General features: G+C 38.6%; 1 protein-coding gene across 4 annotated transcripts in view; it reads right to left on the bottom strand.

Moving 5' to 3' along the window:
- Positions 1–22,525, bottom strand: part of TTC21B (tetratricopeptide repeat domain 21B) — a 112,222-nt gene that overhangs the window by 17,168 nt on the left and 72,529 nt on the right. For all 4 annotated transcript variants that reach the window (XM_070070739.1, XM_002712247.5, XM_017342903.3 and 1 more), the window contains 5 exons: positions 21,829–21,939; positions 20,772–20,853; positions 7,092–7,242; positions 6,576–6,737; positions 2,553–2,748 (listed from right to left, as the gene is read on the bottom strand). In XM_070070739.1, coding sequence (XP_069926840.1) covers positions 2,553–2,748; positions 6,576–6,737; positions 7,092–7,242; positions 20,772–20,853; positions 21,829–21,939 — 702 coding nt within the window. The remainder of the gene's footprint in view (positions 1–2,552; positions 2,749–6,575; positions 6,738–7,091; positions 7,243–20,771; positions 20,854–21,828; positions 21,940–22,525) is intronic.

Raw genomic sequence — 22,525 nt, 5'->3', positions numbered from 1 at the left:
ATGATTTACCCACAAATAAGGAGTCTTTATCCACATTGACTTCTATTGTTTTTTTCCCCTTCCTTCTCTTTTTGGTCAAACACTTCTCCAAATAAAGTTTATCCAACTAAATGTTATAAATATGGTATGCAATTAATCACTCGGGAATCATATGTGCAATCAACTCATTCTTTTAGAATGTGTTAGATTCAGGGTCTTCAGCTTTTTATGGAGTCTGATAAGCACAATACTCTTTCACATAGAATTCAAAATTACTCTGTAAAACCCAACAGGTTCATAAGAATTGATATGAAATGGAGGCCATTAGCGATCCATCCAGAAAGCAGTTAAGAGGTTTGCTCCTGTTTAAGATAGGGTGCTTCTTAAAGTTCAGCAGAGGGATTATGATGCTTTTATACAAAGATGCTATCAGTTTCAAATACAAATACAGGATGAGACATTGCAACTTGGAAATTGTGATATAATGCCTATAGAAAGTGGCAACATAAGACATAAAATTTGAGTAACTAATAAGGAATATTGCAAAAGGAGAGGATAGTGGCAAAATACTCAATGGCCAACATAGTTCTATTACAAATACAGCACTTTCATGGTCAAGGTAGTATGGTGAAAGCAAGGGGAAACACTTTACTTGGGCTTACTATATCTGCCATGACTTCCTGTCACATACCTCTTCTTCAGTCCCTCTGAATGACCCATACAGTTGTGAATATATCCTCTTTTTTCCCTTTGCTTGTATTTTCCCCTTTATGTATAATATGCTTTGTTCATTTCTTCCTGTGAAACTATAATTTATTCTGGTTCTTCAAATCACACCTGTTTCTTAAATCATACTTGTTCCACAAAAGGGTTCCCCCACTCTCCTTACAGTGTCTCCTACAACACGTTTATTTGCAACTCAAGGAGAGAATGTAATACATGTTGTTTTGTATTGTAGTTGGTATGCTTGCCTCATCTTCTGTAGATTATGATAAATTTGGAAAAAGGGAACTTATGTTATCTTTGAGGTTTCCACTATGCTTAGCAACTACTGGCTGCTTAACATTATTCATTACTTTGAATATATGCAGTCTATGAGTTAAAAGACAAAAATGTGAGATGAAATGTAGTGTTTACGAAACTTCATCTCACATATCATTATCAATCGAATAATATGATCAGTAAACAGACTGGCAGATGGTTTATCAGCAATCACATATGGTAGAATGATTTAAAAAACAGTGAAGTCTCATCAATACAGGAAACTGGCAGTCTTTCTAGGCAGGAAATAGCTAAAAAGTCACTCAATGCTTTTGATTCTTTCACTGTTAACCTGCATAGTAGGAATAATTGAATTCACTGAAAATAAACTCTCTTATTGTTATATGGAAGAACATCACCTCACAACATGCTGCCACCTTACCAGAAACTGTACTTCATCATGTTCTCACAGATTTTCGTAGACTTACGTGGCTGTGGCACTTTCATTCAGCAGTTATCATCTGTCCACTGCACAAAGCCCATTCAATAGTGCACAGCCTCTGAAAGCACTGCTTGAATGTCTGTGTTGCTGCTGATGCTAACTGGCTGTTTTCTTTCAGGGGTGGCTTAGTGGTAATTCAACTGCCAACTAGGATAGTCATACCCAAAGGAGCAGTTATAGGACTCCTGACCCCCTGAATCACCTTCAGGGTTCTGGAAACAGGAGAGGGGCAGGGGGACATGATAAAAGGTTTTCTCATAGTTTATTCCTGCCACTGAGACCTTAGAACCACAGGAAAATACAGCAAGACTCTGTATAGCCTCTTAGAGGCACAAACTTATGAATTTACGGTGGTCTACGGCATTGTCCCATGGAAGAATAAACATGAAACCCAAGGAGTGTACTTTGAATTGTTACCAATTGCTGATGGGGCAGGCGTCATAATTCTTTCCTTGATAACAAGTAACTGAGTGGGCAAGGGGAAGGAAACACAGAACACCCAGAGAGTGAGAAACGAAGTGAATTTCAGTGGAGAGAGAAAAGAAGCCTTGGATCTTCTTAGAATACCAATAAATAATAATAAACAAGCTTGTAGGAGATTACCTCAGTGTTGCTAAAGAAGAACACCATTGTTTGTATTAATGAATTATAAGTCGTATTGATCTCAGCACTACATTTGGAAAAATCCCAAGTTTACAAGCTGATAAGGTGAGAGACAGAGGCAACCAGGTATTGATTTTAACTTGGGAAGTTAACCTAGGCTACATTTTTACCACAGAAATTCTCCAGAGGGAAAAGTTGCTCCCAGAGAATTAATTTATGACCTTTTGTATAATTCCCTGTTTGTAGAATTCAACATTCTAGTTGAGATAAATACATCAAAAACATATCAAAACAGCAGTTGTGTCTATTCTGGAAGCAAAAGTACATTACATAAAATTAGGCCTAAGGATGTGAATGTGTGTTTGTATAATTTTTAAAAGAGAAATCATTTAATGAATCTTCAGAAAATTAAAAAACTAATTAATTGTATACTTATGTACTACCAAGGAAAGACAGCATACCAGGTTGAAAAAGAAAATCTACTAACCTCAGATGTTGCTATTTCAGTGAAGACATTTAGTGCTTGCTCAACATTAGATTTCTGTTTGGTAGCCATTAGGCAATAGTTTTCCATTATGTGAAGTTGTACCTGTCCCTGAGCCGTCTGAGGTTTTAATTCTTTGAGGAGTTTTTCTGCTGTTCTCACTGCTAATTGCATACACTCCTGCTTCTCAGTTGAATTACTGCATACAATTAAAAATAAATCACTTAGGTATATCAGTCACAAGGCAAAATTCTTTGAGATTAGAATCAGAGTTCTGGTTACACTAGTTTCACATTTTATCACTCATTTAAAAATAATCAAGAAAATCACTTGTTATCCTAAAATACAAAGTAATGCACAGTTATATTGTATTTATTTAAACTAAAATTAACATGGCCCCTGAAAACACCATTAAACCATAATTCATTCTAGAATGAAGTAAAAAAAAAATCAATGAAGACAATATCAACATGTGGTACATGTGTTCATTTCAGCTAATATGAATCTAGAATAAAAGTAGAAGCATTAAATTTTCAAATGTTTGGGTCGGCACCATGGCATAGTAGGCTACACCTCAGCCTGTGGCGCTGGCATCCCATATGGGTGCTGATTCGTGTCCTGGCTACTCCTCTTCTGATCCAGCTCTCTGCTAAGGCCTGAGAAAGCAGCAGAAGATGTCCCAAGTGCTTGGGCCGCTGTATTCGTGTGGGAGACCTGAAACAAGTGGCTAGCTTTGGACTGGCTCAGCTCTGGCTGCTGTGGCCACTTGGAGAATAAACTAGCAGATGGAGGACTTTTATTTTTGTCTTTCCCTCTCTCTGTCTGTAACTCTACCTCTCAAAAAATAAATAAAATCTTATAAAATTTTTTTCTAATGTTGAATCTACTGAGAAAGTCAAAGCAAAGAAAGGAAGAAGGGAAAAGGGCCAATTATCATATTACCTCACTCAACCTACATTAAATTCATTTTACAGATAGGCAAAACTGAGGTTCAAACAGGTGAAGTAATTTGTCAAAGATCATATAGCTGCGGCTGGTGTTGTGCCATAGTGAATAAAGTTGCACATGCAACACCAGCATCCCATTTGGTCACTGGTTCGTGTCCTGGCTTCTCCACTTCTGATCTGGCTCTCTATTAATGGCCTGGGAAAAGCAACAGGAGGATGGCCCAAATGTCTGGGCCCCTGCCAACCATGCTGGGGACCCAGATGACGCATCTGGCTTCAGTCTGGACCAACCCTGGCCATTGTGGCCATCTGGGGAAAGAACTAGCAGGTAGACTCTCTCTTTCTCTCTAACTCTGACATTCAAATGGATAAATCTTTTGCAAAAAAGATCATACAGCTAATAAATGGTAAACGTGAGATTTCAACGGAAGTTTGTCAGATACACAAAATATATACTCTACTTTGCTCACCATGTTGCCTATTAGACTTTCAGAAAAGAAATAATATGTGTCAAAAGGTTCTACATTTCAAGTACAATAAAATCTGAATATTTATTGGCAAGTTTCTTATTTTTACATTCACAAATAGACAGATAAAGATAAATATCAATTAGTAAAGGAAATCAAATTCCCAGAGCCTGATCTCTGAAGCCATTGGTCCTTTTCATAGGCTTTGGGCTTTTTGTCTTATCTCAAACCTTGCACTCTGTGGGTTACCATCTTCTAAATTCCTCTCCTTCAGCTTCTTCTTTTTTTTTTTTTTTTTTTTGACAGGCAGAGTGGACAGTGAGAGAGAGAGACAGAGAGAAAGGTCTTCCTTTGCCGTTGGTTCACCCTCCAATGGCCGCTGCAGCCAGCGCACTGCGCTGATCCGAAGCCAGGAGCCAGGTGCTTCCTCCTGGTCTCCCATGGGGTGCAGGGCCCAAGCACTTGGGCCATCCTCCACTGCACTCCCTGGCCACAGCAGAGAGCTGGCCTGGAAGAGGGGCAACCGGGACAGAATCCGGCGCCCCGACCGGGACTAGAACCCGGTGTGCCGGCGCCGCTAGGTGGAGGATTAGCCTAGTGAGCCACGGCGCCGGCCTCCTTCAGCTTCTATTACCAAGAACAGCTTCGTTTTTTTTTTCCACCACAGTGATTGCCCTTTTCTAATCTCCCTTACTCTCCAGACCCCTTGAATGCAAACACGCCCAAATTTGTTCTCAGTCTTCTGTATTCTGCTCTCAAAGAGGTCATTCATGGAGTTCTAACTAATTGCTTGGCAGACATCTGCCAAATCTATCTTTTCAGTTGTGACTTCCCTTCTGGGTTCCAATTTTCAGTATTTTTTACCTTTATTTATTTGTTTATTTAAGGTGGGGAGGTTCTGTGTGTGTGTGAGAGAGAGAAAGAGAGAGAGGGAGGGAGGGAGGGAGAGGGACAGAGAGAGAGAGAGACAGAGAAAGAGAGAGAAAGTGATCGCCTGTCCATTGGTTCACTGCCCAAATGTCCACAACTGCTGGGGCTGGGCCAGGCTGAGTCCAGGGCTCAAGAACACAATCTAAGTCTTCCATGTGGGAGGCAAGGACTCAAGTACTTGAGTCATAAGTGCTGCTTCCCAGGGTGTGGGTTAGCAGGATGCTGGGATCAGAAGTGGGGCTGGGATAGACCAAGGCAATCAAATATGGGGTATGGGTGTCCTAAGCAATGTCTTAACCATTGCAACACTCACTCCAAGTTTTGTATTTTTAACTGCTTGATGAAGATCTCCATTTGGAGAGCATATAGTTCTTTATTATATTTTATATCAAATTTTCTAAAACAATGAAAAATAAACAAGTTACTCCCCTCCTCTCAAACTTTCCATGGTCTATATAATCTGAGCCTTAAAATCTGTCACTGGAAAGTGTCAGCAACCTGTTGCTTTCTACTGCTCCTTCATGCAGCCTCCCTTGACCACCATGCACTGCTCTGACTTCTGTGAATTCCTCTGACACTTCATACTTATTTCACTCATTTCTTTTGAGTTGGAGATGTAGTAGTTTCAGGTATCTTTCTTGCCTCCTAAGTAAATTTCCATGCTCCTAAAGGCAGAAAGTACCTCATATATTCTCCTTACACCTTTATACATTCCCCAATCATGCCCTGTCCAATTCTGAGAGAAGCAGCAACAAACGCAGCTGGATGGAAATGTAAGCATTTCATAGCAGTATGCCACAGGTCTAACAGCAGGGGTTCTGAGGCCAGGTGGAACTCAGACTAGTCTTGATCCATCACTATGATCACATCATACAAGGTAACTCTGAGCTTATTCAGGTCGGTCTGTCTGTCTGTCTGTCTGTCTTTCTCTCTCTCTCTCTTTCTTTCTTTCTTTTTGACAGGTAGAGTTACAGACACACACACACACAGAGAGAGACAGAAAGAAAGGTCTTCCTTCAGTTGGTTCACCCCCCAAATGGCCGCTACGGCCAGTGCTGAGCCGATCCCAAGCCAGGAGCCAGGTGCTTCTTCCTGGTCTCCCATCTGGGTGCAGGGCCCAAGCACTTGGGCCATCCTCCACTGCACTCCTGGGCCACAGCAGAGAGCTGGACTGGAAGAGGAGCAACCAGGACAGAATCCAGCGCCCATATGGGATGCTGGCGCTACAGGTGGAGGATTAACCAAGTGAGCCACGGCACTGGCCCTCATGTTACTCTTGTAGGGAATAAATGAGGTTATACATGTTTATAATGTATGTGCTCTACACTGAGCACAGGGTTTGGTGTATAATTACCATTTGTTTAGTGGTTACTATTATCATTGCCAATTTTTGCCACAATTGTCAATTTCTATTATTTATTTTATTTTGTATAGAGTCATTGAGGGAGTATCTTCATAATGTGTCTACTCTGACTTAGGAAACAACCTAAGAGCATTTTATGCCTGATTAGAGAATAGTTCTATTCGCTATGAATTGAATTATTCATCTGAGTTTCATTAGTGTTATACCAGTATTTAATTTTCTTTCATAAAATATCCAGCACATTTTCCCCAGAAGGGGAAATTTTTTTTGTTTTGTTAAAAAAAAAAAGTTATCAAACAACAGGTCAAACACTACTCACCCCAGATCTTCATCCAAGTTCTCAAACACTTCACCTCCAATAGTTTCATTATCTGGATTTAAGCAGATTTCTATCATATTATAGAGGGCATTCTGGCCCCAGTCACTGTCTTTCCGAGCTTTATTAAAATTTCGAAGGGCATCATTCGGTTCTCCAGTATACCTTGTTAAACATTAAAAAAAATATTTCAATCAATGACCAAAAAATTTGTACCGGTTTATATTCTGGAGCATAAAACTATTAACATTTTAAAATGTAAATATTTCACTGTAAAAAAAGCGCTTATGTTTTTTAAAGATCTATTTATGTTAAAGTCAAAGTTATAGAGAGAGAGGGTGAAAGAGAGAGAGAGAGAGAGACAGAAAGATTTGCTTTCTGCTGGTTCACTCCCAAGATGGCTGCAAATGCCAAGGCTGTTCTAGGCCGAAGCCAGGAATCAGGAGAAAAAAATTTATTTTACTTTTTCTAGAATAAGAAAAAAGCCACCATGTAAAAGTGATTTGTCTGTGGGTTTACCAAAGATATAGTCCTTTACAGTACTGATATCCTGGCTCCAATTTCGCTCTGGAGTTATGTTTCTCAGCCATTAAGAAAAATCGTGGAACGTCCTCAAGTTTTCCACATCTTCTTAGGATATCAATCAAACGAAACAATGTCATGTAGTTATCTAGAAACAAATGATACTTCAGACATGGACAACAGAGATGATCTTTCATTTTGGTCGTTATAATCTTACATAATTTAAATGTGATTTATTTCAAATAAAGTACAATTTAAATATAAGAAAAGGAATGCTTCAGGGGTTATAAGTCCTTAAGAAGATCACATTGCTATTCTGTCAAGTGGTATAGGCTGGGCTGGGCTGATCACAGTGAGAAACGTTTAAATGGGTAAATCTAGAAAAAAACGTGCACCATTTTTATAACTTACTTTAAAATGCTCCTGGAATCAAAACCTTCTAGAAATAGTCTCTACCTTCACAATCCACACTCTATCTATGGAATTCAGGAGGACTGATATGATGGCACAGGGTAAACCACTGTATTTCTGGGACACCCTTTAACACTTACTATAGGTGGAAAGGCAGTGAGAACCGCACATGTTGACAAGGATGTTTGAGTGACAATGAAAAATGTTATTCCTGACTTTTACATGTATATGGCCTAACCCACTAGACACTAGCTTACTAGACTATAATCCTAACATCTGATCCAATTCATCTTTTCTTTAAGGAAAAAGAATTAATTAACTTATTTGGTTTCCAATATTTTTCCAGCAGGTTCTCAGGAAGTCTCCTTCTCCTAGTTCTAGTTCTCTTTTATCACAAACATACCAAACTTTGAGAAAACAATTTATTTCACTATTTTTTTAGGTTCTTAGGATTCTAAGATATATCCATAGATAAAGTTATGGATCTGTTTATGTTAAAAAGGAGGAAAATTCTGATACAAGCTCTAACATGGATGGACTTTGAAGACTTTATATTAAGTGAAATGAACCAGAGACAAAAGGATAAATGCTGTAGGGTTCCACTTCCCCAAGGCTATCAGATTCAGAGAGCAGAGTGGCAGTTCCCAGGGGTGGGTGGGGGAAGGGAGGAATGGGCAGCTGGCATACAGAGTTAAGTCTGCAGTCATGAAGTTCTCTAGATGGATAATGCTGGCGGCCTACACAACAATGAGAACGTACTTAATGCCACTGAACCATAACTTGAAAATGGTGAAGATTATAAATTTTACATTATGTTTTACCATAAAAATTATTTAGAAGGAGAAACTCTGTATCTTTCTCTGAAGGGATGAGAGAACTTCCACTTTGACTATGACCTTGTCTAAATAAGATCGGAGCTGGCGAACTCAAAAGGCTTCCATAGCCTTGGCAACTCATGACTAGAGCCTAGGGTGATTACTGACTCCATAAACAAGAGTGTCAATTTGTTAAGTCAACAACAGGAGTCACTGTGCACTTACTCCCCATGTAGCATCTCTGTGCTTAATGTGTTGTCCAATGTGAAGTAACGCTATAACTAGTACTGAAACAGTATTTTACACTTTGTGTTTCTGTGTGGGTGCAGACTGTTGAAATCTTTACTTAATATATACTGAATTGATCTTCTGTATATAAAGACAATTGAAAATGAATCTTGATGTGAATGGAATGGGAGAGGGAGCAGGAGAGGAGAGGGTTGTGGGTGGGAGGGAAGTGGGGTGGGGGGGAAGCCACTGTAATCCATAAGCTGTACTTTGGAAATTTATATTTGTTAAATAAAAGTTAAAAAAAAAAATGGAGAACCTCGGAAGGTTTTTCACATACTCTATTACATGAAGCCAAAATCATCCCAGCTGATAATATGATCATTTGCCCTCCCTGACACATAATCTTGATTCTGTAGATTTTATTCTTGCTTTTTGGCATCACTAAAAGAGCATAATAAAAATATTGTTTCAGAAAGAGGCTTCAAATATTAGTCTTGTACATTAGTCATACAAATTCATGCAAATTGGCCAAGAAAAAATTGTATTTGACTTAGATTGCTATGTAAATGAAGAAAAGGCCTAAAAGAGATGAACAAACTAAAATGCCATTATTAATATACAAAAGTTTTGACAGGAAATAGGATGGCTGCTCCATAATAAAGCCATAGACTCTGTGGTAGATGAAGGAGGAGCTAAATATTAAAAATTTATGGCCAATTTTTGGAAAGATTTATTTATTTATTTATTTATTAACTATTTGAAAGGCAGGGCAACAGAGAGCAGACAGACAGACAGACACACACACACATACACACACACACACAGAGAAAGATTCCATCCCTAACTGGCTGCAACAGCCAGGTCTGGGCCAGGCTGAAGCCAGGAGCCAGGAAATCCATCTTGTCTACCATGTGTGTGGCAGGTACCCAAGTACTTAGGCCATCATGTTCTGCTTTCTCAGGTCCATTAGTAAGAAAGCAGATCAGAAACAGAGCAGCCAGACTTAACTAGCACTCGTTAAGGAATACTGGTATCACAAGTGGTGGCACTACAACACTGGCCCTTGGCCAAATTATTTGTCATGATACTGCCAACATGTGTGATGTATGCTATTGTTAATATTACCCAGGACAACACTGGGAAGATAGCTTTTTGAATAATTTTCTCCTTATAATACTATATTATTAGTTCAAGTTTTAATTAACTACTAAAAGATTAAATGACATTTACTTGTCTTGTTAATCATGAAATTTGCAGAAGACAAATTTCTTCATTTAAAAAATCCATTCATTAACTGAAATGTATCACACTTTGAGAAACTTAGCTGGTCCATGTTTACTGATGGATGGTAAGAAGGTAACATACAGTGTGATAAAGATAAGGCATGAAGGCAGTGCTGTGGAATTACAAAGCATAGAATTTCTAACTTTGTCTGGAGGAGTCCAGAGAAGCTTCATGTAGGAGTATATCACTGGGAAGTCTCAATGGACAAAGGCGTTTGGAGTGGCATATGACCATAGAGCCAGGCGAATAAGAGCAGCGGGTGAGGGAGTGCAGGTGGGAGGTAGTGGTGGTCATGGTGTTATGTTTGGTATTATTAGATATTAAAGTGAATGAAGAGAGGTAAGAAATATGAATGGAAGGATAATTTGGGGCTATATTATTATTAAAATAATGCTATGATGTTAGACTTTACTCTGAAGTGCCATATCATATTTAGAACAAAGGTATAGTTTTTAATAGAAAACTTTTATTTAATAAATATAAATTTCGAAAATACAACTTCTGGATTATAACGGTCCTTCCCCCCCATAACCACCCTCCCACCTGCAAACCATCCCATCTCCTACTCCCTCTCCCAACCCATTCTTCCTTAAGATTCATTTTTAATTATCTTTATATTCAGAAGATAAACTCTATACTAAGTAAAGATTTCAACAGTTTGCACTCACACAGAAACACAAAGTATAAAGTACTATTTGAGTACTAGTTATACCGTGAATTCACATAGTACAACACATTAAGGACAAAGGTCCTACATGCGGAGCAAGTGCACAGTGACTCCTGTTGTTGATTTAACAACTGATACTCTTGTTTATGGAGTCAGTAGTCACCCGAGGCTCTTGTCATGAGCTGCCAAGGTTATGGAAGCCTCTTGAGTTCGCCAGCTCCGATCTTATTTAGACAAGGTCATAGTCAAAGTGGAAGTTCTCTCCTTCCTTCAGAGAAAGGTACCTCCTTGTTTCATAGCCCCTTCTTTCCACCGAGATCTCACTCACAGAGATCTTTCATTTAGGTCTGTTTTTTTTTTTTTTTCCACAGTGTCTTGGCTTTCCATGCCTGAGAAACTCTCATGGGCTTTTTAGCCAGATCCGAATACCTTAAGAGCTGATTTTGAGGACAGAGTGCTGTTTAGGGGATTTGTTATTCTATGAGTTTGCTGCGTATCCCGCTTCCCCTATTCTCTCCTTTTTAATTCTATCAGTTATTATTAGCAGACACTAGTCTTGTTTATGTGATCCCTTTGACAGTTAATCCTATCTTTATGATCAATTATGAATTTAAACTGATCAATTTAACTAGTAAGATGGGATTGGTACCTGCCAACTTATTGGAAGTTGGATTCCCATAGCAAGTTTTTAGTTTTACCCTTAGGAGTAAGTCCAAGGGAGCATGTGCCGAACTGTACATCTCCTCCCTCTCTCATTCCCACTCTTATTTTTAACAGGGATCAAAAAAATATAGCTTTTGATTTTTAGAATGGAGATGATGGCATCATGATGGCTGGGGGCAGCAAGAGCCCAGAGACTGAAGATCAGTTGGGAAACTACACTAGTTCAGGTGAGGAGAGTAAATGTCCCAAATCATGACAGTGGGCTAGCAGAAGACAGACTAGATGTGATAGCTTTCAAGCAGGCAGAACTGGTGGGGCCTGTTAACTAGTTAGTGTGAAGGAAGGTGAAAACTCCACAGTGATTTGGAGAGTTTGAGAGAGAAAAGACACAATCAGTCAAGGCAGCAGTAATTAAATATGTATCTAAGTTAAATCAGACTGCACAATGTATTTTTGAAGTAAGCTAAAACAGAGCCTTAATCTAAAATATAAGATGGTGGGGCCAGCGCTGTGGCATAACAGGTAAAGCTACTGCCTGCGGCACTGGCATCCCAAATGGGTGCCGGTCCTAGTCCTGGCTGCTTCACTTCCAATCCAGCTCCCTGCTAATGTGCCTGGAAAAGCAGGGGAGGACAGCCCAAATACTTGGGGCCCTGCAACCACATGGGGAACTCAGAAGAAGCTCCTGATTTCTGGCTTCAGATTGGCCAGCTCTGGCCATTGTGGTCATCTGGGGAGTAAACCAGTGAATGGAAGATCTCCCTCTCCCTGTCTCTCTGTCTCTCTAACTTTCCCTTTCAAATAAAGAGATAAATCTTTAAAAAATTAAAATATAAGATATGCTACTGAGAATCACCAATGATGACACATTAAGTGTGGATGCGTATGTTTTAGGTTAATTCTGACGTAACAAATCTGTGGGTAAGCATGTAGAGTTCCAGTATGAATAAAGGATACATCATGAGATTAAAAATATAAAATATCACATAGACAACAGGAATTTATATTTGTAAAAAGTGATGTGGTATTTGGCAGGAATTGAGTGACCCATTCAACCAAAAAACATTTTCTCTGCATGGTCTATTTGCCCAGCACAGTGCCTGATTTTGGGGATAGGAGATGAATATGATATGATTGCTGAACTTGAATTTATAATCTAATGGGGCAAATAAATGTGCACATAAAAATATTTTCAGTGAAATACTGTAAGTGATGAAAAACGTATGGATAAAGTGATCCAGGATTAGAGTGACCAACTCATGTCAGGTTGCTTAGGACTTTCTGTTAACATTTAACATCCTGTACCCCGGAAACCCTTCAGTCCCGGGCAAACCAGGGCAGCTGCCCATCCTTCACAGCACCACAGAGGATGTTTTCCAAGGTAAGTGGTGCCACTGAGAAGCAGTCTTATTTTTTTTTCCCAAAGGGCATTTATTTTAGATAATGTGTTGAGAAAGACAGAGATAAAGGATAAGGAAGGCAAAGTGCATGACAGATGAAAAGAAAACACCCACATAAAGACCTGCAGATGTGGTTGGGTTGTCCTTTGGTATTGCTGGAATCTGTAATACATACCCTGAATTTAGAAATAACTGACTTTATATTTGTTCATAAACACTCCAAGGCAGTCTACTAAGTCAATTTAACTATTACCTATGTGGAAAAAATGCTAGTGCCACGTAGCAGAAATTTAAGTGAGAAAACACCTACATGACACATAACATTTTCTATAAGTAAAGACAATATTGCCAAAAATGGCTGAGAAATATTCACAAGGGAAGCAGCCTGCTTTACAAGGATAGATCATTCTTTCGAATGCTGTGAAAAGCTGTGAAATGGGAACAATCTGAGATAGAATGGAAATATTATGTGTATTACCTTTATATGGCAGTTCAGAGAACGAGAAAAAGGCAAAACAGACTCTGGGACCCAAAACAGAAAATGTGGAAAAGACTACAATGTGTTTGATGTCCAGTCATCATATGAAGTAATACCTACTACCGCTCCCATCCTTTCATCCTGTTTCTTGTTTGTTATTGGTTGGTTGGTTGGTTTTGTTGGACTTTGTTTTTTAGAAGGTTTTATGAATCAGAAAGCCCTAGTAAAGCAAAAGAAAACAAAAACTATAAATCATGAAATATAAGAATTTGTTGTTGCCATCAAGGAGAAGAGCTCAGCTGAGTGGAATTACTTCCCTTCTGAATTAAAAAAAAAAAAAAAAGAAGAAGAAGGAGAGAAAATTTACCACACCAAACCCAGGTGTGTCACTTTTGGCATACCCTTAACCCTGAAGAACTGAATAGAGCTCTCTGGCCACACCCACCATAAGCCTCTAGAGATCCACCAAAAACAGACAGTCCACTTAAGCTAGAGTCATAGTATAACAAGAAAAGCCACCACAGAGAGGAAAAAAAAGGGAAGAAACCAAAGAGTATCTCCACAATGCCAAACAACAAACACAGAAATCGAGGAACCAAGAACAAGGAAGACATCATGATGCTCCCAGATGAACATGACACTCCAATACAAGATTATGAAGATGATGAGATAGAAGAAATGCAAGATAAGGAATTCAAAAAATTTATGATAAGAACATTTAGAAAACATTTAGAAAAAATTATTATGAAACATCTAAAAAAATTATGATAAGAACATTTTTCAAAAACAAATGCATGAACTACAGAAATCCATACAGGACAGGACAGAAAATCTCTCTCGTGAAAATGAAATCTTAAGAAGAAATCAAAATGAAATGAGGAATTTACTAGAACATGAAATTGAGATATTGAAGAGAAATGAAAATGAAATGAAGAATTCAATAGATTAAGTGAAAAACACATTTCAGAGCCTTAAAAACAGAATCACTGAGGCAGAAGAGAGAATATCAGACTTAGAAGACAGAGCACAGGAAAGTATACAGTCAAACGAAAGAAAAGAAGAGGAAATTAGAAATCTAAAAAATATTGTTGGGAATCTACAGGATACTATTAAAAAACCCAACATTCAGGTTCTAGGAGTTCCTAAAGGCATGGAAGGAGAGAAAGGATTAGAAGGCCTTTTTAGTGAGATATTAGCAGAAAAGTTCCCAGGTTTGGAGAAGGACAGAGACATCCAAGTACAGGAAGAACACAGAACCCCCAATAAACATGACCAGAAGAGATCCTCACCACGACACATTGTAATCAAACTCATCACAGTAAAACACAAATAAAAGATTCTAAAAGGTGGAAGAGAGAAACACCAGATTACTCTCAGAGGATCTTCAATTAGACTCACAGCAGACTTCTCATCAGAAACCCTACAGGCTAGGATGGAATGGCAAGATATAGGCCAGGTACTAAGACAGAAAAACTGCCAGCCCAGAATATTATACCCTGCAAAGCTCTCATCTGTGAATGAAGGTGAAATAAAGACCTTTCAGAACAAACAGAAATTGAAAGAATTTGTTGCCACTCGTCCAGCCCTGCAAAAGATGCTTAAAGATGTGTTACACACAGAAACACGGTCATCAATATGAAAGAAGGTAAAGGAAGAAAATCTCCCAGTAAAAGATCACAGAAAGTTCAAAGCATATATTAGAAATATCTTTGGGAAAATGGCAGGGCAAAGTAATATCAATATCAATATCAGTATCAACAGTCACATTGAATGTTAATGGCCTCAACTCTCCAGTTAAAAGGCACAGAGTGGCTGAATGGATTAAAAAGCAAAACCCATCTATTTGCTGCTTACAAGAAACACATCTTTCAAACAAAGATGCATGCAGACTGAAAGTGAAAGGTTGGAAAGATATTCCATGCCAACAGACCAAAAAAGAGCTGGTGTAGCCATCTTAATATCAGAGAAAATAAACTTAAACACAAAAACTGTTAAGAAAGACAAAGAGGGGCACTATATAATGATTAACAGATCAATTGAACAGGAAGATTTAACTATTATAAATGTATATGCACCTAATTACAGGGCACCAGTTTTTTTAAAAGATATGTTAAGGAACTTAAAGGGGTACTTAGACTCCAATACAATAGTATTGGGGGACTTCAATACTCCACTCTCAGAAATAGAGTGATCAACCGGACAGAAGATCAGCAAGGAAACAGCAGATTTAATCGACAATATAGCCCAAATGGATCTAACATATATCTATAGAACTTTTCATCCTACACTTAAAGAATTCCTCTCAGCAGAACCTACTCTAGGATTGACCACATACTAGGCCATAAAGCAAGTCTCAGCAAATTCAAAAGAATCATAATCATATCATGCATCTTCTCAGACCACGATGGAATGAAGCTCGAAATTACCAACTTAGGAATCCCTAGAGCATGTGCAAACACATGGAGACTGAACAACACGCTCCTGAATGAACAGTGGGTCACAGAAGAAATCAAAAACTTTCTGGAAGTAAATGAGGATAACAACACAACATATCAAAACTTATGGGATACAGCAAAAGCAGTGTTAAGAGGAAAGTTCATAGCAATAGGTGCCTACATCAAGAAATTGGAAAGGCACCAAACAAATGAGCTTTCAATGCATATCAGGGATCTAGAAAAACTGCAGCAAACCAGACCAAAAACTAGTAGGAGAAGAGAAATAATTAAAATCAGAGAAGAAATCAACAGAACTGAATCCAAAAAAAAAAAAAAAAAAAACATTACAAAAGATCAGCCAAACTAAGAGCTGGTTTTTTGAAAAAATAAACAAAACTAACACCCCATTGGCCCAACTAACTAAAAAAAGAAAAGACCCAAATCAATAAAATCAGAGATGAAAAAGGGAATGTGACAACAGAAACCACAGAAATAAAAAGAATCATCAGAAATTACTACAAGGACTTGTACGCCAGCAAACAGGGAACTCTATCAGAAATGGATAGATTCTTGGACACATACAACCTACCGAAATTAAACCATGAAAACACAGAAGACCTAAACAGACCCATAACTGAGACAGAAATTGAATCAGTAATAAAGGCCCTCCCAACAAAGAAAAGCCCAGGACCAGATGGATTCACTGCTGAATTCTACCAGACATTTAAAGAACTAACTCCAATTCTTCTGAAACTATTCAGAACAGTCAAAAAAGAGGGAATTCTCCCAAATTCTTTCCATGAAGCCAGCATCACCTTAATTCCCAAACTTGAAAAAGATGCAGCAGAGAAAGAGAATTACAGACCAATTTTCCTGACGAATAGAGATGCAAAAATCCTCAATAAAATTCTGGCCAACAGACTACAACAAAACATCAGAAAGATCATCCACCCAGACCAAGTGGGATTTATCCCTGGTATGCAGGGATAGTTCAACGTTCACAAATCAATCAATGCGATATACCACATTAACAAACTGCAGAAGAAAAACCATATGATTATCTCAATACATGCAGAGAAAGCATTTGATAAAGCACAACACCATTTCATGATGAAAACTCTAAGCAAAATGGGTATAGAAGGAACATTCCTCAATACAATCAAAGCAATTTATGAAAAACCCATGCCCTGCATTCTACTGAATGGGGAAAAGTTGGAAGCATTTCCACTGAGATCTGGAACCAGATAGGGATGTCCACTCTCACCACTGCTATTCAATATAGTTCTGGAAGTGTTAGCCAGAGCCATCAGGCAAGAAAAAGAAATCACTGCCGGCGCCGCAGCTCAATAGGCTAATCCTCCGCCCCACAGTGCCGGCACACCGGGTTCTAGTCCCGGTCGGGGTGCCGGATTCTGTCCCGGTTGCCCCTCTTTCAGGCCAGCTCTCTGCTGTGGCCCGGGAGTGCAGTGGAGGATGGCCCAAGTCCTTGGGCCCTGCACCCCATGGGAGACCAGGATAAGTACCTGGCTCCTGCCTTCAGATCAGCGCGGTGTGCTGGCCCCAGCGCGCTGGCCGCAGCGGCCATTGGAGGGTGAACCAACGGCAAAAGGAAGACCTTTCTCTCTGTCTCTCTCTCTCTCTCTCACTGTCTAACTCTGCCTGTTAAAAAAAAAAAAAAAAGAAATCAAAGGGATACAAATTGGGAAGGAAGAACTCAAACTATTCTTCTTTTACAGATGATATGATTCTTCATTTAGGGGATCCAAAGAACTCTACTAAGAGACTATTGGAACTCATAGAAGAGTTTGGCAATGTAGCAGGATATAAAATCAATGCACAAAATTCAACAGTCTTTGTATACACAGGTAATTCCTCAGCTGAGAAACAACTGCTAAGATCAATCCCATTCACAATAGCTACAAAAACAATCAAATACCTTGGAATAAACTTAACCAAGGACTTTAAAGATCTCTACAATGAGAATTACAAAATCTTAAAGAAAGAAATAGAAGAGGATACCCCAAAATGGAAAAATCTTCCATGCTCACAGATTTGAAGAATCAATATCATCAAAATGTGCATTCTCCCAAAAGCAATTTATAGATTCAATGCGATACCAATCAAGATACCGAAGACCTTCTTCTCAGATCTGGAAAAAATGGTGCTGAAATTCATATGGAGACACAGGAGACCTCGAATAGCTAAAGCAATCTTGTACAACAAAAACAAAGCTGGAGGCAGCACAATACCAGATTTCAGGACATACTACAGGGCAGTTGTAATCAAAAGAGCATGGTACTGGTACAGAAACAGATGGACAGACCAATGGAACAGAATAGAAACACCAGAAGTTAATCCAAACATCTACAGCCAACTTATATTTGATCAAGGATCTAAAACCAATTCCTGGAGCAAGGACAGTCTATTCAACAAATGGTACTGGGAAAATTGGATTTCCACGTGCAGAAGCTTGAAGCAAGACCCCTCCCTCACATCTTACACAAAAATCCACTCGACATGGATTAAAGATCTAAATCTATGACCCAACACCATCAAATTATTAGAGAACATTGGAGAAACCCTGCAAGATATAGGCATAGGTAAGGACTTCTTGGAAAAGACCCCGGAAGCACAGGCGGTCAAAGCCAGAATGAACAATTGGGATTGCATCAAACTGAGAAGTTTCTGTACTACAAAAGAAACAGTCAGGAAAGTGAAGAGGCAACCAAAAGGATGTGAAAAAATATTTCAAACTATGTAACCGATAAAGGATTAATAACCAGAATCTACAAAGAGATCAAGAAACTGCACGATAACAAAACAAACAACCCACTTAAGAGATGGGCCAAGGACCTCAATAGACATTTTTCAAAAGAGGAAATCCAAATGGCCAACAGACACATGAAAAAATGTTCAGGATCACTAGCCATCAGGGAAATGCAAATCAAAACCACAATGAGGTTTCACTTAACCCAGTTAGAATGGCTCATATACAGAAATCTACCAAATAGATGCTGGCAACGATGTGGTGAAAAAGGGACACTAACCCACTGTTGGTGGGAATGCAAACTGGTAAAGCCACTATGGAAGTCAGTCTGGAGATTCCTCAGAAACCTGAATATAGCCCTACTGTTCGACCCAGCCATCCCACTCCTTGGAATTTACCCAAAGGAAATTAAATTGGCAAATAGAAGAGTTGTATGTACCTCAATGTTTATTGCAGCTCTGTTCACAATAGCTAAGACCTGGAATCAACCTAAATGCCCATTAACAGAAGAATGGATAAAGAAATTATGCGATATGTACTCTATAGAATACTATATAGCAGTAAAAACAATGAAATCTGGTCATTTGCAACAAAATGGAGGAATCTGGAAAGCATCATGCTGAGTGAAATAAGCCAGTCCCAAAGGGACAAATACCATATGTTCTCCCTGATCTTTGACAACTGATCACCTAAAAGGAAACCTGTTGAAGTGAAATGGACACTATGAGAAATAGTGACTTGATCAGCCCGTGTCCTGACTGTTGAGGAACAACTTACTACTTTTTTCCTTTTAGTATTTTTTATTTAATACTATTGGTTGTACTCTGTAATTAACACACAATTATTCTTAGGTGTTTAAATTTAACTGAAAAATGATCCCTGTTAAAAACAAGAGTGGGAGTAAAAGAGGGAGGAGATGTACAGTTTGGCATATGCTCACTCAGCCTTGTCTAAATAAGATTGGAGTTGGCGAACTCAACAGGCTTCCATAGCCTTGGCAGCTCATGACAAGAGCCTCGGGTGACTACTGACTGCATAAACAAGAGTGTCAATTGTTAAATCAACAACAGGAGTCACTGTGCACTTGCTCCCCATGTAGGACCTTTGTCCTTAATGTGTTGTACTATGTGAATTCATGGTATAACTAGTACTCAAATAGCACTTTATACTTTGTGTTTCTGTGTGGGTGCAAACTGTTGAAATATTTACTTAAGATATACTAAATTGCTCTTCTGTATATAAAGATAATTGAAAATGAATCTTGATGAAGAATGGGATGGGAGCGGGAGTGGGAGATGGGATGTTTGCAGGTGGGAGGATGGTTATAGGGGGAAAAAGCCAATATAATCCAAAAGTTGTACTTTGGAAATTTATATTTATTAAATAAAAGTTAAAATATGTTGTGACATCTAAATGGAAAGCAAATAGGAAGAAGACCTATGTGCTTGGGACACAACAGTATATGCATGGGATACAAAGCATGGGACTTGTAAAAGTTACCTAGCGGGTGAATGTAAAATAGGAGAAAAGATTTGGGAATTGAGGTCTAGCAAGTTCTAATGGCTAAAGGCTACAAAGAGAAGAGTAGCTCTAATAAAGGAGAATGGAACAGATTGTGCAACTGGAGAGAATAAAAACCAAGTGGGAAAGTCTTTCATTTTGGAAGCTGGATGAACTATGTCAAATATGAAAACTGAAGTAAGAACTGAGAATATCATACTGGACCTGGAAGCCCAGAGGTCATTGGCCACACTGCACAAGTAACTTTCTAGGAGTACAGGAGTGAAAGATACAAAAGTGAGAATAGCACATTTCAAAATCCTTTATAAGAAACTTGCTGTAAGGAGTACACAGGCAGAGAACAGTGGTTGCATAGGGATGAGACTTAACAGTTGGCTTTTATTGAGTTTATTGAAAGCAAGGATATGTCACAGCATGGCTCTATGCAGATTAGGAAAAAAAAAAACCACCTGGTGATGCAGTAGAGCGAGAACTGCAGAGAAAAGCCCTTCAGTAGATGAGAGGTGGTATCTAGGGCACAGAAAGAAAAGCTGGCCACAGATGGGACCACAGACTGAGGGAGCACAAAAGCAGGGGAACAAGCAGATTTGGTGATGCAGAATGGAGAATTTCATTTCTATTTGCTCATGATTTCTCAGTGAAATGCAAGGCAAGGATTTTACTTGAGGACAAGGAAGGAGGGAAGCATGTTGGAGGTTTGAAGAGAAAGGAGGATGTGTAAAAGTGTTCGGTGTAAGTGAATTCATTAGAGTCACACAGTAGATTTGTCAGGCAGCTCCTGAGAGGCCACTGAAGGTTTGTGGTCATAATATGAAGGGAGAGCTGTCGACAGTGTTGCATTTTCTGTGTAGCCATCCAAGTTACTGATGTCCATGTGAGTAATAAGCAGAAAGTTGGATTCATCCAGGGTTGGGGTTTTTCCAAGAGTTTAACAGCTAAGAAAAGAAAAAAGGCAGGGCAAAAGAATCGATTGCATTAGAATGCATATAATCAGTGGGTATTTACCTGGTTTGCGTTCTAAAAGCTGTTGTAAGTGAAATGCTGCTTGCTCATAGTCCTGTTTTCTGAACATGAGATCAGCCATCATCTATGAAGACAAAAGTTGGCTCTAAAAATACTGCAATATATTTTACAAAGCATATTCTTCTAACCAAGAGTTAGCACTGTGAAAATACATAGGCAAGACAATTGATAAAATGGAGCCATTTCAAGTTCAAGCACCTTGAACAGAATGGCTTGGAGAACAGTGTAAAGAAGATAATCAAGAATATGAAACAGATTGCTCTGGTCATGAAGCTACATTTTTAGCAAAAAATATGTTTGGAGTAGGAATTTCACACTCTCTGTGATATCATAGAAAAAATGTCTTGGTGGATTCAGCTACAATGGTAATGAGAAAATTAAAAAAAAAACAATTCAAAACTTAACTCATAAATTTTTCAAAGGAATTTAAAACAAGCAAAACCTACTGAAAATTTTAAATTATGTGTTTTAAAGGGGAGACTTCTTATATTCCTCTTTATAACAACTCCAAATGAAGCTCACAAAATGTCAGCCAGGCAGCTGTTTGAAAAGCCAACTACTGCAAGTTAGGTAAAAATGAGGAAGAAAAGAAAAAACTCTATTGAAAGTCCGATTGTTACAGAATGATAAATAGCGTTTACTTTTCTTAATTCTTAAAGTTCCAGTGGAATTATTAAATTAGTCCAGCATGTCTTTGTAAGTATTTAAAAGGTAGTATTTGGTAAATTATATCTTTGCCACATGAACTCTGCCTGAGCAAGCATTGCCTTGAGCATAAAGAAAGATTAACTAGATGCAAATTCTCAAGTAAAGGCCTGACCTAGGCTTGTTATTATTCTTATAAATAAAATGCTAATGATCCTTGGTCTCTTTTTTTTGCTGTTAAAATGTACTAATGTTAGAAATACCTTATTTCTTCCAAAAGTCAACATGAGCCATGCCTATCTAGTGTTAGCACTACGGGGTAAAATTTGAATCTTCCACTTGGAGTATTAAACACAGCTGCCTTCGTATAAGTGCTGAGGGATTATGGACTAACCATGGTGGCTGCTTCATTATCCTGGTCACTCTGGAGGAGCAGGGCACAGTGCCGCAGGCAGGCATCGGGGTCATCTTGCAACAGGTATAAGCGGGCTAGTTCCAACATTATCTGTACAGCACAAGTCAAGGTTAGTCAGAAACAGCTTTGGATTAAAAAGAGAATGAGAAAAAAATGTGTGGACACAGAATGAACTTTAATTGACCAAAAGTTACAGCAATGACAATGTCAAATGTGAAAGATAAGGAAAGCTCTGGGCTTTCCAGTCTCTTATTTTTCTTTTACTGGAGAAAGAAATAGAAAAAAAAAAACAGGTGGCAACGCACTTAAAAGGCAGAGAGACATAAGGGATTATGAAAAGAACACTAGTCTTAAAATCAGGAGATTGGTTTCTGTTCCCAGCTTCCTCATGATGGGGCTGAATCAAGTTCCTTTTACCTCTCTGAAAAAGAAAAGGCCTCAAGTAGATAATTTCTAAGGTACACTTCAGAGTTACAATGAGAATTTTGACTACTTTAGCAACTACTGAGAAAGGTATCTGTTTGGTTAAGCCAAAATAGAGATTGCTTTACCATATATATGAGAGTCCTGGTAATAAAAAAATATTCTATCTTAATCCGTAATTCTGGAATGTGGCTGTCTTTCATTCTGCATCGCCTCATTTAAGTATTAGCTATTTCCAGGATATTTTTTAAGA

The sequence above is a fragment of the Oryctolagus cuniculus genome, chromosome 3, assembly GCF_964237555.1.
Source record: "Oryctolagus cuniculus chromosome 3, mOryCun1.1, whole genome shotgun sequence".
In the NCBI taxonomy this organism is placed as follows: domain Eukaryota; kingdom Metazoa; phylum Chordata; class Mammalia; order Lagomorpha; family Leporidae; genus Oryctolagus; species Oryctolagus cuniculus.
Note: the sequence above shows the minus strand (reverse complement) of the source record. Positions and strands in the feature narration are given on the sequence as shown.